This window comes from Vulpes lagopus, chromosome 4 (assembly GCF_018345385.1).
Source record: "Vulpes lagopus strain Blue_001 chromosome 4, ASM1834538v1, whole genome shotgun sequence".
NCBI lineage: Eukaryota > Metazoa > Chordata > Mammalia > Carnivora > Canidae > Vulpes > Vulpes lagopus.
Window position 1 is genome coordinate 120,444,476 of NC_054827.1, and position 15,086 is coordinate 120,459,561.

Below are 15,086 nucleotides of genomic sequence, written 5' to 3' on the forward strand. Positions count from 1 at the left end.
TGGAACTCAGGACAGCCCTGGGGACACACCAGATGCCACTGAATTGTTCATTTCAAAGTGGTTAATTGTATGTTATATGGATTTCACCTCAATCAGGGGAAAAAAAAAAAAAAAGACGTGGCTGACTTCCTTCTCTCCTGAGAGCCTCTCACCAGGAAGGTCTTAACAAAAATGCCAGAATAGGGTCTGGGTATGGGGAAGCGGGGCTCCCTTTCAGTATCCAGTCGCCAAGACAGAAAGGCCTTAGACAAACTTCCGGAAGCTTGGGCTTCAGGAACACCACAGCTGCCCTGGGCAGGCGGGACACGGGCCCCAGCAGGAAGGCAGGAAGCCCTGGCCCAGCCGTTGGTACCAGGCATCCTCTTGGTGGTAGCTTCCTGCTCATGACAGGGGAACAGGCTACCTCAAGGCCCCCAAGATGGACTTCATGTCTTAGACCTGCCAGCTCAGAACCATGGGAGGGTGTGGCTGGGAAGCCCAGGATTGTGACAAGTGTCTGAAAACTTGGCGCCATGGTCACCAGAGAGATGGAAAGACTATCCCTCGAGTGATGGTGGGTCTAGACCAGGGTTGATTGACCCCAGCAGCCCTGACTCCTGGAGCTGGGTGATGCCCTCTTGGGGGCGGGCGGGTGGGGTGTCCTTGCTCAGAGGATGCTGCCCAGCCGAGAGGCACCTCACCTGTACCACAAAGGGGTGCAGGCCGTGGCACTGGCCCTCCGGTGTGTAGAGCTGAGCGAACACCACAGCGTGGGTAGCAGTCTTGCCCATATTGCCCACCCAGAATTTGGCAGCTTCGAAATCGGGGGAGTGTATGATGAATTCCTGCACGAGAGAGAAAAAAATTAAAGTTATAATCAAAGTTATAATTAACAACTGAAACACACACAGAATTCCTTTCCCTTTTGGATCTATCCAACATTTTCTGTTGAAAATTCCCATGGAAGACTCTAAGTGGATGAACGGCTAGCTCCTGTCTGTTGCAGGGAGCCCTGGTTTTAAACACAGGGCTTTGTGTCCCTTAACAAAGACACATCCATGGAAAACTGGGACTCATGTCAGACAATAAAATATACACCCTGGGGTGCCTGGGTGGCTCAGTCGCCGCAGCATCTGCCTTCAGCTCAGATCGTGATCTCGGGGTCCTGGGATCAAGCCCTGCTCAGTGGGGAGCCTGCTTCTCTCCCTCTCCCTCTCCCTCTGCCCCTGCTCATGCTTGCATTTGCTTGCTCTCTCTCTCTGAAATAAATAAAATCTAAAAAAAAAAAAAAATCGCCAACTATTCTAGCAGCTGGCCAGTGCCCAGGTACTGCTTACTGTGATGCCTCACCTCCTCGGGGTGCCATCCCTGGCCGCAGCCCTTGAGTGGAGCCCCTCCTCTGTGCTCCTACTGTTTCTCTTTCCATGGCCTCCCCCCAACTACAACCTCCATAAGGGCCACATGCCCAGGAGCATAATGCAGACACTTGACACGCTGGGGTGAACGAACCGATGGATTAAGGGATGGGCCGGGAGGCTGGTCCAGTGAGGCTGGAGATGAGCAGAAGAGCAATGAGGGGGTGGGCCAGTGGCCTTGGAGGGCCTAGGGATAAGGTGGGGTGGTGGTGGGGCACTTGGTAACCAGACAGAGCCACCGTCTGACCATGAGTCACCTGCTGCGTACACTGCAGGCCAGTGCGGGCAAATGCTGTGCAGGTTTCCTTCTCCCTGAAGGAGGTAACGTCCTCACGCAGCCTGGGGGTGTGTACAGGGTTACCAGCTCCAGGTGCCTGGGTGACTACCTAACAGATGCTGAGACCCCACAAAAGAAAAGTAGGGGCAAGGGTAGGCCTACCGGTCCTGCCTCCTGCTCACCACCCTGTGGCACCGATGCCTACCGTAGCCCTCACCCAGCTGCCGCACAGGGCAGCAACTCCTCCACCAGACACCTGTTCTCGGCAGGAGTCGCTGAGCAGCAGGCTGCCTCACAGCCATGGCAATGCCACTCTCTGTGCCCATGTCTGCCCACAGCCTTCACGCGGTCTCAGCCTGTCACACCTGCAGATGTCCTCCCTGCATGTGGCACACTGAGCCCGCTCCCTTGACATCTCCACAGTCCCCGGTGCACCTGATTTCTCCTTGCTAGTGTCCGTTCATGTCCTCCCCAAGCACATGTGAGCCCCTAGAACAGAGATTTCTCTGTTGTACTCACTGCTAGGTGCCCGGTCTCCAACAGCAGGGCCAGGCACATACGAGGTGCTCAACAATAGCTGTCATCTACATGGATGCCTAAACTGTGGCCCACAAAGGGCTCTGGGCTGCCAATCCCTCCAGCTCTGACATTACACTCTGATCTTCACTGAGGTGCAGATGCCAACAAGCAGCGGATCAGAACCAGGCTGTTCCATGGATGCCACACTTCACCCTGCCTCCCCACTTAGCACTGGGAGCCTACAGTGCCAGCGTGCAGAGCAGAGACAAGGCCAGGCCAGGCCAGAAAAACCAGGGTTCAGATAATGGCATCTGGTGGCTGGAAAGCCAAATAAAACCCCAAGAGGGCCATGGGCGATCTCTCCACTCTATTCTGATGTGGAGAGCTATTGGCACTGTGCCGTGACCACTGCTCCCTTGGCCCTGCCCTGCCCTGCTAGGGGCTCCCCTTAGGTCTATGGCTCTGTGCACCTGCAGACAGCACTGACGTACACGGTGCACACTCAGCCCACATTGCTGAAGAATGAATGAGTTATGAGTGAATACACAGCACAAGGCTTATACTTTCTGTTACAGACTCTTCCAAACACGCTACCAACAAGAGGAAGGCAGAGGGTTCCTAAGACACCAGACCAGGAGTAGAAAGAGCAGTGGAGGGTGTGGTCTTCAGAGAAGTGGAGTGGCCTGGCACAGGCACAGAGGGCATGGAGAGAGGGGGCTGCCCTGACCTGTGCACCTCATCCTCTCCCGGCCCTGCCTTCCCCTGCAGCATTGACCACCCAATAAATCATGACTCCACTAGCTGACATCTGTGTACCCCTACTGGAGCCTAGAATGTCTGCTCCCCGGGAGCAAGGACACAGCCCTGAGCGCCCATGGCTAAGACCATCACCCTCATGGGGCAGCACTCCACAGATGTGCTGGCGCAATGCACAAGGCACAAGGCAGCAGCCATCAGTGCACACCAGTGTGTGCCATGGGGTGCAGCAAGGCGGTGCACTCTGAGGGGCCAGATGTCAGGGCAGGAGAAGACAGAGCAGGCCCCTGGCTGGCAGAGCCTGGCCTCAGATGGGGACCAGGCAGCTAGAAGGGACCAGGGTCAAGGAGAGAATCTTCGACAGAGCGAGAGTGCATGCGTGTGTGCACGGGCAGGGGGAGGGGCCTAGGGAGAGGGGGAAGCAGACTCCCCAACACGGGACTCAACCCCAGGACCCTGAGATCATGACCTGAGCCAAAAGCAGATGCTTAACTCACTGAGCCACCTAGGTGCCCCGCACTGAGCAGCTTGAACCGTTTACAAACCCAACACCAACAGGCTGCCTGGTGAACCAAGAAATAAACCCTTTATGTCCCAAGCTGCCACTTTGCAGGGTGATGATCTCAGTGTGCATGTGAAAAGCACATGTGCACAAGGACAGGTTTCTGAGCATAGGGACAGCACCTTACACATCCTTGAAGCCCAGAGGCCAATGGGAACATAACAAGTACCTGGGTGGTGGGGTCATAGTGGGCTGTTGTTCGGATGGCCTTGGCATTACTCCCATGGCTGAGTTCGGTCACGGCAAAACATCCAAAAATCTAATATGGAAGCACAAAATGGGGTAAGGCAAGAAAGCTCTTTCTGCGCAGCCCTGGAGGGGCCCCACCACCATCCTTCTGGAAGGACTAAACTATAGGCCAAAGCACCAACTCCCCCCACACACAACCAGCTGGGGTCTTACGGGGTCATGGGGCCATGCTGGACGCCACGGCCCTGGCCTCTGGGAACAGTGAAAACTGAAGGCTTCGCTTTGAGAGCCACAAGCTAAACCCACCAAGCGTTGGGGATTCGGGACAGCATGCTGGGGAATACACGGCCCCCAGGGGCCCCCTCCTGCTCCCCGAGGTGCACGGGGAGAGAGCGCAGGCACACAGATCACTGTAGCTCTCGTCTCACCTCCATGTTGAAGATCTTTGGAAGGTACTTTAAATGTCTTTCAGAACCCAAGTTGTATATCGCTAATCCAAAAGTCTGAAAATACAAAATCAGCATGCAAACAGGTGGAGTTAAAAGAGTCCTGCTGTTCTGCACGCTGGGAGTGGGAGTGGCAAGTACTCTAATGTCCACAGGGGGCTGAGACCCGGGTCCCTGGGCTCAAGCAGCTCATGTAAGTCAAGGGCAAGCACCTCCCACTAAAGATGCCCCAGGGAAGTCCCGACCAGCCAGATGGGCAGAGACGGGAGCAGAGGGGGAGCAGAGGGAACGAGGGTGCAGGACAGGGGGCAAGCTCTGCTTTCCATCAGAGCCCCATGGTGGGCCACAGGTGTGCCAAGGCCGCAGACACGTCCTCACCTCTGCCCGTGTACCAGCAATGGGAGCCCTGGCATCTCCTCTGACCTGCTTTCCCTTCCTTGCTGGTTTTTGCTTTTTTTGTCAGGTTTTTTGGGGGCATTGGGGGGATGGGGGCTGGTATAAAGAAGTCCTAAGCTCGTCTTCTTCTAGGGCTTTAACTTGCACTGTATTCTCATCAAGGCCTCATGTGCACAAACTTGCATGTACAGCTAAGAAACGCAGGACATCTCCCTAAAGCATCATGGGATCTGCCCACACATTCTAATCTCCATTCTGGCTTCCCACACAATTTTTTAGAAATCTCTTAATATACGTGCTGCCAAAGTGAGCGCTAGAAATCTCTTAAAAGAAACATTTCCCCAATTGCTCGCGTCCCCATGAACCTCCACAAGCCAGCAAACGCTGGCACGCCAGCAACCACCACACCCTGTGGGCACCATCTACATCTCATGAGGACCTGCTCTCTCAGTGCTCTTCCTCCTGCTTGGGCCTGGGGCGGCTTTGCATGAGGCAGGAAAGGCATGCTCCCCACCCCCCACCCCTCCTCGCCACCCACTTACCACCATATTCAGCAAGAGCCTGATAGCCAGGGACCAGTCATACATGCCCAGGCAGTCGGTGAACACCTGAAACCACAGAGGGTTCGCTACCATGTCCTCCAAGGGGAGGAGGTTGTACTCCATGATTCTCTTGCAGCGGAGGAAGCTCAGCTCCCGGTACCTCTCCAAGGAGAGATCTTCCTCGTGGGAACGAGCGAAGAGCGGGTCATTCTCCAAAGTCGAAAAGATGGTTTTCTGGAAATGCAGGAGACAGGGAGTGGGCCACTCAGAGGCCAGTGACAGATGCTCACGAGGCTCTTACTATGGCTTTTCTCAAGGCTGCTGGCTGTGTGGGACACGGTCTGACCCAGAACCCAGGGGCAGATGAAAGTCCTCCTATGCTCCTTCTTGGAGCTGCAATGAGGCTTGCTTGGCGGGCTCATGGGACACAGGCCGTGCCGGGGACTAGCTGGGGTCTTCAGAGGCCAGATGGCCCACCTTGTGCCCGTGAGCTGGATGCCCAGCACACCCTCAGGGGTCAGCCCGGCCCACTGCCCACACGTCTCACCTTCAAGCGGAGCACGTCTTCGCCTTCCAAGAACAGCGCCAGCTCCTTCCAGCAGAAGGAGGCTCGGGCGCGGTAGGCCTGTAGGGGCCCCCTGGGGAGATCCAGCAGCAAGGCATCTGCACCACCTTCCAATGGGGACGCCATCACTGGGTGTCAGCCTGCAGGACACAGATGACCTGAGCCAGCGAGTGAGTGCACCGTGTGACAAGTAGGAGAAAGCAGACTCCCAAAGTGCCGGCCAAAGAGAATTGTCATACAAGACCTCACGTCTACCTTCCCTAAAGACAAGATAAGGAGGCAGCTGAGAGCAGAGGCTCCATGCTTCCATCCGGCCCAACAACACCTCACCCTCTCTGGACCACCGGACCACTCCCCAAGGCCCAGTCAAACCTTATGGCCCAGGAAGCCTCCCTCTGGAGTCCAGTCAATGCTGGCCGGTCCACTCTGACAACACAGGACAGGACCAAAAGTCCCCTTCCAGCCTGCCTGGGCATCAGACAGGAGCCTCTGAACACGGACTTTTGTCCTGAACTCTCTTAACAAACAGACATCTGGCTTCCCACCAATAAGCCAGGCCTCCTGAGGCCCAGCCTTCTTGACCAAAGAATGATTCTGGAAATTTCTGAAAGGACTGGTTCCTGTCCACAATGCCCTGGCTCTCAAGGCACAGGATAGGAGGGGCCTGTGAACTTAGACCTAGGGGAGTGGCAAGAAGGAGAGTAGGGTCCCAGGCGTGGACCTCCAGCTGAGTCTTCAAGGCCTCTGGGCACCTGAGTACGGTTGCTCAATACTGCTAATAAGTAATAGGGACTTGATCTCTTGACAAAAGAACTTCTATGCTTCTGTGCGGGGCGGGGGGGGGGGGGAGGTGCAGAGGGGCCTGTGTGAGGACCCACATGGTTATGGCAGGGACTGTGCCCTCTGACCCCATCCCTTCTAGAACCAAAGGCATCCTGAGAAAGTGAGGCTACAGACCAGCATCCCATATGAACACAGGTGCACAAGTCCTCAATGAGTCCTGCAGACCAAATCCAGTCACCCCCCATGACAGGGGACGTGGGCCCCAGGAAACTATGGGCAGCTCAACATGTAAAAGTCAGTTAGGGGCACCTACATGGTGCCGTCAGTTGAGCGACTCTTGATTTCAGCTCAGGTCATGATCTCAGGGTCGTGGGACTAAGCCCCACGTTGGGCTCCAGGCTGGGCACAGATTCTGCTTGGATTCTCTCCCTCTACTCCTCCCTACCTTTCTCTCTCTTTCTCCCCCCTCTCTCTACCCCCCCCCCAGAAAAATAGAGAAGAAAGAAAGAAAGAAAGAAAGAAAGAAAGAAAGAAAGAAAGAAAGTCAATGTAATATGCCATGCCAACAGAATGAAAGACAAAAATACATGATCATGTCAATGGATGCAGAAAAAGCACCCAAAACAAAATCCCATGCCCTTTCATGAAAGAAATTCTGAACAAACTGGGAGCAGGAGGGAACACCCTGCACCTGATAAAGGGCGTCTATGAGATGTCCACAGCTATCTTCGTCCATTAATATGGAAGACTCAGTGCCTTCCCCTGAACATCAGGAATAAGACAAGTGTGTCTACTCGGCCTCCTCTCATCAACATGCTCCTGGATGCTCCAGCCAATGCAGTTATGCAAGAATATGAAATCAATGCATCCTGATTAGAAACCTTATCTGCTGGTGATATGATTAAGTATATAGAAAATCCTAAGGAATTCACTAAAAAAAATAAGTTCACTAAATTTACTAAAAGAGTAAGTTAGTTTGGCCAGTTCTTTGGGTACAAAATCAATATGCAAAACTCTACCGAATTTCTTTTTTTTAAAAAAAAAAGGATTTTAGGAGTCAACAATAAAGGACCGAGGGTGCCGAGCGGGAGTGGCCTCGGCGATTGAAGTCAGTGAATTCAGATATATAATTCAACCTTGTTAGAGGGTTTTTTAAAAAATAAAAAGTTGATTTGGTGCATAAGAGCAAGTTACTTCTGCATACCGTTCAGAGACTTACAGGTGCTTGCCTGCATTGCAATAAAGGACTCATATATTGAGCAAGACTTATATTTATCTCTTCGTTTTGGAGAGCCTAATAAACTGTTGTTACAGTTTCTCTACTGACTTTCAAAAGTTTTGAAGTTTGAAAGAGACATCTTTACAATTAATACAGCATGAGCACGGCCAGAACAGAGAACCCTGTTATAATGGGTCTTTTCAGTCAAAATGGTCAGCTGAGAGGCCCTGTGAAGCCCAGTGGTGGCCCCGGAGAAGGGGGCACACAGACACAGCAACAGATGAACCAGCTGAAAAATACCAACACAATCAATAATGGCACTCAGCAGCAAGCACAGAGTATGACCACCACTATAAAACCTGGTGATGACTGGAAAAAGACTTTAAAACTCCCTCCAAAGGATCTAAGAATCAAAACTTCGGATGTGACCTCCACAAAAGGAAACGAGTTTGAAGATTACTGTTTGAAACCGGAGTTACCGATGGGAATTTTTGAAATGGGCTGGGAAAAGCCATCTCCTATTCAGGAGGAGAGCATTCCCATTGCTTTATCTGGTAGGGATATCTTAGCTAGAGCAAAAAATGGAACAGGCAAGAGCGGTGCCTACCTCATTCCCTAACTTGAATGGCTAGACCTGAAGAAGGACAATATACAAGCAATGGTGATTGTTCCTACTAGAGAACTTGCTCTACAGGCCAGTCAAATTTGCATCCAGGTCAGCAAGCACATGGGAGGGGCCAAAGTGATGGCAACCACAGGAGGAACCAATTTACGGGATGACATAATGAGGCTTGATGACACAGTGCACGTGGTGATAGCTACCCCTGGAAGAATCCTGGATCTTATGAAGAAAGGAGTAGCAAAAGTTGATCATGTCCAGACGATAGTATTGGATGAGGCAGATAAGTTGCTGTCACAGGATTTTGTGCAGATAATGGAGGATATTATTCTCACACTACCTAAAAACAGACAGATTTTATTATATTCTGCTACTTTCCCTCTTAGTGTACAGAAGTTCATGAATTCCCATTTGCAGAAACCCTATGAGATTAACCTGATGGAGGAACTAACTTTGAAGGGAGTAACCCAGTACTACGCCTATGTAACTGAGCGCCAAAAAGTACACTGCCTCAACACACTTTTTTCCAGGCTTCAGATAAACCAGCCGATCATTTTCTGTAACTCCTCTCAGCGAGTTGAATAGCTAGCCAAGAAGATTTCTCAACTGGGTTATTCTTGCTTCTATATCCATGCTAAAATGAGGCAGGAACATCGAAATCGTGTATTTTATGATTTCCTATATGGCTTATGCCACAATCTTGTTTGCACTGATTTGTTTACCCGAGGTATTGATATACAAGCTGTGAATGTGGTAATAAACTTTGACTTCCCAAAGCTGGCAGAGACCTATCTCCATCGTATTGGAAGATCAGGTCGCTTTGGTCATCTTGGCTTAGCCATCAACTTGATCACATATGATGATCGCTTCAACTTGAAAAGTATTGAGGAGCAGCTGGGAACAGAAATTAGACCGATCCCAAGCAACATTGACAAGAGCCTGTATGTGGCGGAATACCACAGCGAGCCCGTGGAGGACGAGAAGCCCTAACAAGCATGCTTTCACAAACTACAGAAGGCTCGTTTGGATCTGTGACACATCGTTTGGGGGGGGGGGGGGATGCTCTTCTCTTTGTGGGTTTTTCATCTTCTTTTATTTTGGAACTATGAAGACTTAAAAGAGCTCAGACATTTTTTTCTTTTTTTTTTAACTGATGAAGAGAAAAAGCTGAAAAGAAGGAATTTACCTTTTTTGTTCCACTTGTTTGCACTGTGTGCTGACTGAACATTAGTTGCACTAACTGCTGGTTTTTAAAAAATGTTTTCTGGGGAAGGGGGACAAGGAAGGAGGAGAAAGAAGAGAAGGGGAGAAACCCTAAAAAGAGAAGAATCTTGATGAACACACAAGCTTGTCTACAATTTCAAAATTCTCCAACAGCTGACTCTTGAGTGCATTTCAACTTCTCCCTAATTACTCATCCGTTTTTTAAGCCTGAAGAGCTTATTACTTATTTGTGCAAAGTGCCTTATGCTATGAGACCATTCAGAATATCATCTTTTAGACGCAGCCCAAGAAATCAACAATAGTAGTTCTTTCCTTTTTTAATTTTTTTTCCTTCCTATCTTTTTAAAATTTTTGTCTTTTCATTTTGATTTCAAGTTGGAGTCTCTCTCTTCCCTTTATACCCGATACTCAAGCCCAGGGCTGGAAGATGACGCGTATTAGTAATGTTAAACACCATTCTCTTTTTCTTTATGTGGAGGAGTTGATATGCAACTGCAGTTCATCTGCACTGTAAATATATGTATTTAAAAAAAAAAAAAAACAACAATCCCAAGTAAAAATTTCTTCTGGGCTGAGTAGATTACAACATCATCGCTCCCAAAGGAAAGAGCAGTCTATCATTGCAGGAGCCATATGACAAGCCTTTGTGCTCTATAGCAGAACACTAAAGACTGGTTTACATACGCTTCCATTAGCAGTTATGGCACTTGATGTGTAGACATGTCAGAGCCTTGACCCTCTTTCCTCTGTGGCAAAGCGTGTCCCATAGAAAACTGGGTGTGTATACTTGTATAAACTTTGTAAATAAGTTTTTTTCTGGATTCATATATATATATATATACATATTTTTTTTTTGGATGAAGGTTGCTGGGATTAAGGGGATTAGAATGATTATGGGAGCAGCTAAAGATGAGAGGGGCTCACTTTTCCGCAACACTAAATTCTAAAAAGTACTTTGGCCTCTTTAGTAGAGAGAGCAGACCTCTGTGGTGACCCTGTGTTGGAAGAGGGACCCAGAAGTCTGGGATTTATTGTTTGCTGCCACACTGTATCATCTAATACCTTTGGAGAACACCTGCCAGAGAGAGCAAAGAAACTTCAGAAACCTGTAACTCAAGATGTTATTTTTGAGAAGCTCTCTCTGATTTTGCTTCTTCCTCCCCTTTTAAAGAAAGTTTGAGGAACTTTTCAAGCTCAGCAAAAGGGGACAAAGATTAATCTCCCTTGCAGTGTGGAAATTCAGTTGCTGGCAGTGTCTGAGCAGTATATGTACAAAGCATGGATTTTGCATTTCAGAATATTAGCCAGTACCAGCTTTGGGAATGTTAGCAGTTCTGGAGCTTACTTTCTGTGGATCACTTCCTGTACTGTGTAAGTGTGTTGCCCTCTGCCCACCTTGATACATAAACTTGCAGGAATGGGCAACTCCTGAGAACTGTTAACTTTCATGCTAAAGAAAGCTGCTTGCCATCCTCTTGCTTTGTGACAAGAATTATCTGTCATTTTGCATTGTAAATTGCTGGCAAATGCTTTACAGTCAATAGTGTTGCTTTAAATTGTGCCCCTTCCAACATGCTTGATGTTTGGCCTGATCTCCAGGCAAAAGGAGTGAGATGAATCAAAACCAGTGAACTTTTTTTAAAAAATGTTTTTAATTCCCTTTTAACCCAGTGTACTAGGTCAATCAGGAGGCATCTAGGGTTTAAAAAAAAAAAAAAGCAAAAAATAAAATGAAAAAAATTTGTTTTCCATATTCCGTTTTTTCGAAACCCTAAAATATTACAAGAGAAGTCCTGCATATGCTTTCGTGCTTAACTCATGGCTAAAAAAAATCAATTATTCAAAGTTGCTTTTTTTTTTGACTCTTGCGTAGTTCTAAGCAAAACTATTTTGTAACTCACCCAAAACTCCTTAGGATCAAAATCCTACAGATGCCTCCTGATCAGACATAGCCCTAACTCCTTAAAAAATCTGTAGCAAGAGCTGCACAGTACAAACCCAAAAAGAATAAGCTCATTTATTTGGTATCCAAGCTATGTTCTATCCAGCCAATGTTGGTTACTAAATACAAGCCCTAATTAAGAAAATAACTCTTTTCCAGGGAGGGGTGGGGGGGAGGGAATTTAGAAGGCATCAACTTTTGACCAAAAATATCTTGCCCTTGTACTGATGCAGCTCTCTCTTTCTTCCCCACCTCTGGCGAGATAAGAGGGATCATTCATTATAGAAGAAAAGCAAGAAAGGCTTGTAAATGCAATTTGATATCTCGCTAGAGAGAGTGTAGGTCACAAAAACAGCGCAGTCTCGTCTGCTATCCTCAGACTGTGCCCGGTGCCACATGCTTGTGGGTCCCTCTTAAAGCACAGACTTAACTGAAAGTATTACTGAAGTATAGCCTCTGATGAGGAGTGGCACTTAAACTATCTGGGACACCACTATTGGACACAGTTCTGTAGAGGCAGCTGTCCAGTTTTGGTGCTGGACTCTTGAATAGGAATTATTAAATGGAAAGATGCTCTAAGGACTAGGTCAAGGCCTAGTCTTTTTTTTTCTTTAAGTCCCCCCTCACTATAAGAAGCATTGTTATTAGAAATTGTTTTTGTGTTCTTTCCACCATTGGGTGTCTGTTTTCAGTAATGGTAATATTTTTTCCGGTGATTCATTTGGATGAAACTGTTCCCTATTTTTAATATTTAAATTATGTCCAACTCGCGGTTTTGCCTGTGGTTGTAGTTGTGTAATGGGTTATGGACTGTTACACACCTTGCTGCCTCTGAGCCTGTGTTTTGTTTTTCTCTTCCCATACATTCCAACGGAGAAACTTTCTTGTCTTTCCCTTGGGAACAGAATAATCTAAGGGAGAAGCAAATCTAAATATATTTCTCAATTATTTTCACGTTGGCCCCAGCATCATAATATGGGTGGGCCCCAATGGCTAGGGGGCGGGGGGAGGAATTGGTTATCAGTATTTGTTTTCAGAATGAGATGGGAGCATCTTTCCTTTGCTGTGTGCTTTGTGTTTGATACCATCATGCTTGAGTTAGAACCAGACAACTCAACACAAAGCCTTGAGTGTAAATTTGTTGGAATCAAAACATCTCATTCTGATCACTTGGTTTCATTTGGTTTTTTTTTTTTTCTTTTCTTTTCTTTTCTTTTTTTTTTAAATAGGGGTAGGAGGGAGGTTACTATGCCCCAAAAGGGAGGGTGTCTGCACTGATTTAGAAACACTTTGGAAACTCATAACCTCATCAGAAATGGCCTTTAGCCACACTCCTGACCTTCTAGATGAGTACAAAAAGATGAAATGATCTTTGGGAATTAAGCCATTTATTTTAATTTGCTACTTTTTTCAGTGTTCTGTGTATCTTAAAAATTGTTACTGTGGAATCATTTTCTGACAAAATACTTTTGTCAAGCAAAATTTTGGCTTCATGGGAGCTGAAGTCCGTCAATGTTTTGGTGAAATTAAGTGGACATTGGTGAGCTTATAGTTCTACTTTATATCCTTAAAATTATGTTTTTTAAAACTCCCCCAAAAAATCTCTGGTCTAAAAACTCATCTTTGGGGTAAAGAGTTAAGTGTCCAAAGGTTACAACAGTTCATGAGGTTAGAGGGAGCTAGCCTGGCACCTGGACTCTGCCCCTCCACAGCTGACAGATTCCAGCATAAGTGTGTTTAAATTCTCCAGTAGACAGTACTGGGCAGGGCAAGGGAGGGAGTAGGGCTGGGTTATTAAGATACAGGCTTCTGTATTTTAACCAATGGTTGTGGGGGAGGGGTACCTGGAGAAAACAAAGTCACTTCCCTTTTTTGAAACAAAACTAAAACTTGGAAAAAAATATTTTTGTTTAGTAAAAATGGGGTAGAATCCCAATGTCCCTAGCCACAAGCGACCAGTTCCACTGAGAAATGAACAGTGGGGACTCAAAATTTTGAAAACATTTGGGGAAAGGGAAAATTGGCTTTCTGTTAATTGGCAAATGTTCCAGTGGGACTCTGTTTTTGTTGGGATGTGTTATGTTGTAGGTACACATATATACGGACCAGAGTCTGCTGAGTTTATAAGGTTCAGGGAAAAAATGGTTGATAAAATCTTGGTTTTCGTTAATTTATGATTTAAAAGCCCACTGGAACTCCAAAAAATAAAAAATAAAAAAATTTAAAAAATTTAAAAAAGATTTTATTTATTTATTCATGAGAGACACAGAGAGAGAGGCAAAGACACAGGCAGAGGGAGAAGCAGGCTCCCTGCAGGGAGTCCAATGTAGGACTCAATCCCAGGACCCTGGGATCACACCCTGAGCCGAAGGCAGACACTCAACCACTGAGCCACCCAGGTCCCCTCTACTGAATATCTATACACTAGCAACAAACAACTCAAAAATGAAATGAAGAAAAAAAATCAATTTACAACAGCATCAAAAATAACAAAATACTGAGAAATAAATTCAGCAGAAGTGTAGAACTTATACTCTGAAAACTACAAAGTGTTTTTGAAAGAAACCTGAGACCTCAATAAATGGAGAAATATCCCTCGTTCCTGAGTTAGAAGGACCCAGTATTGTGAAAATATCAATATTCACCAACTCATCTACAGAGCCAATGTGGTTTCATCAAAAGCTCAGCTGCCCCCCCCCTTTTTTTTGGACAGGAATTAAAAAGCTGATCCTAAAATTCATATGCAAATTTAAGGAACCCAGAAGAGACAAAACCAGCTTGAAAAAGAACAAAGCTGGAGAATCCATACTGCTTGATTTCAAAACTTGCCACAAAGGGACGGTAATGAAGACATATGGTGCCACATGAAGACAGGTGTGTAGATTGACAGCACAGGGCCGAGAGTCCAGCAGTAAACGCTAATATGGAAGGTCAACTGCCTTTGGACAGGCTGTCCAGACAAGGTCATGGGGAAGAAACTGTCTTCCCAAGTGGGGCTGGGCACCCGGATGTCCATGTGCAAAGTAATGAGGGTCCACTCTTCCCACACACACATGACACTTACCAGATATAAGTGTTAACACTAAAGCTTCACAAAGAAAAGGTAGAAGTGACCTTCACAACCTTAGGTGAGGCCAATCCTTCCTGGGCACGGCATCACAAACACATGCAATAAAAGTAAATCAAACATCATCGAAATAAAAAACTTTTGCTCCAAAGAACGCCAATGGGTGAGTGAAAAGGCAAACCAGAGAATGGAAGATATCTGCAAATCACATATTGATAAAGGACTTGGACCTGGACTATATGAAGAATCTCAATAATAAAGCCAAATAACCTGATCTAAAGGCCTCAAATAGGTACTTCTGCAAAGATATGCAGGTGGCCAACGAGCATGTGAAGAGATGTGCCACAATAACAGCCATCAGGGAGTGCGAATCCAAACCACATGAGACACCACCCCATGGTCCACATCAAATCGGCCGGCAGTGACACGTATTGATGAGAATGTGCACAGAGTGGAGTCCTCATGCCTTGTTGGTGGGAATATCATTGCCTTGTTGGCAGTCATTCGGGGAAAGTCTAACGGATCTTCAGAAGTGTAAATAGTCACCACCGGACCTGACAATTCCACTCCTAGGTACACACCCAAG

The 15,086-nt window shown here is 47.3% G+C and overlaps 2 protein-coding genes across 10 annotated transcripts in view; one reads left to right on the forward strand and one right to left on the reverse strand.

Moving 5' to 3' along the window:
* ACOX3 (acyl-CoA oxidase 3, pristanoyl) overlaps positions 1 to 15,086 on the reverse strand; it is a 56,466-nt gene that overhangs the window by 32,068 nt on the left and 9,312 nt on the right. For 3 of the 9 annotated variants that reach the window (XM_041751687.1, XM_041751679.1, XM_041751680.1), the window contains exons 2-6: positions 5,629 to 5,786; positions 5,082 to 5,315; positions 4,126 to 4,200; positions 3,678 to 3,767; positions 681 to 824 (exon numbers count right to left, since the gene is read on the reverse strand). In XM_041751687.1, the coding sequence (XP_041607621.1) occupies positions 681 to 824; positions 3,678 to 3,767; positions 4,126 to 4,200; positions 5,082 to 5,315; positions 5,629 to 5,772 (687 nt within the window). In that variant the 5' untranslated portion in view covers positions 5,773 to 5,786. Of the gene's footprint in view, positions 1 to 680; positions 825 to 3,677; positions 3,768 to 4,125; positions 4,201 to 5,081; positions 5,316 to 5,628; positions 5,907 to 6,018; positions 6,258 to 15,086 lie in introns of those variants that run through there. The other 6 variants (XM_041751686.1, XM_041751685.1, XM_041751683.1 and 3 more) reach the window with 4 other exon arrangements.
* On the forward strand, positions 7,174 to 9,519 carry LOC121489133 (probable ATP-dependent RNA helicase DDX6). Its single transcript, XM_041751688.1, is given in 1 exon segment — positions 7,174 to 9,519. A coding segment is annotated over 1 exon segment (1,452 nt). The 5' UTR covers positions 7,174 to 7,805; the 3' UTR covers positions 9,258 to 9,519.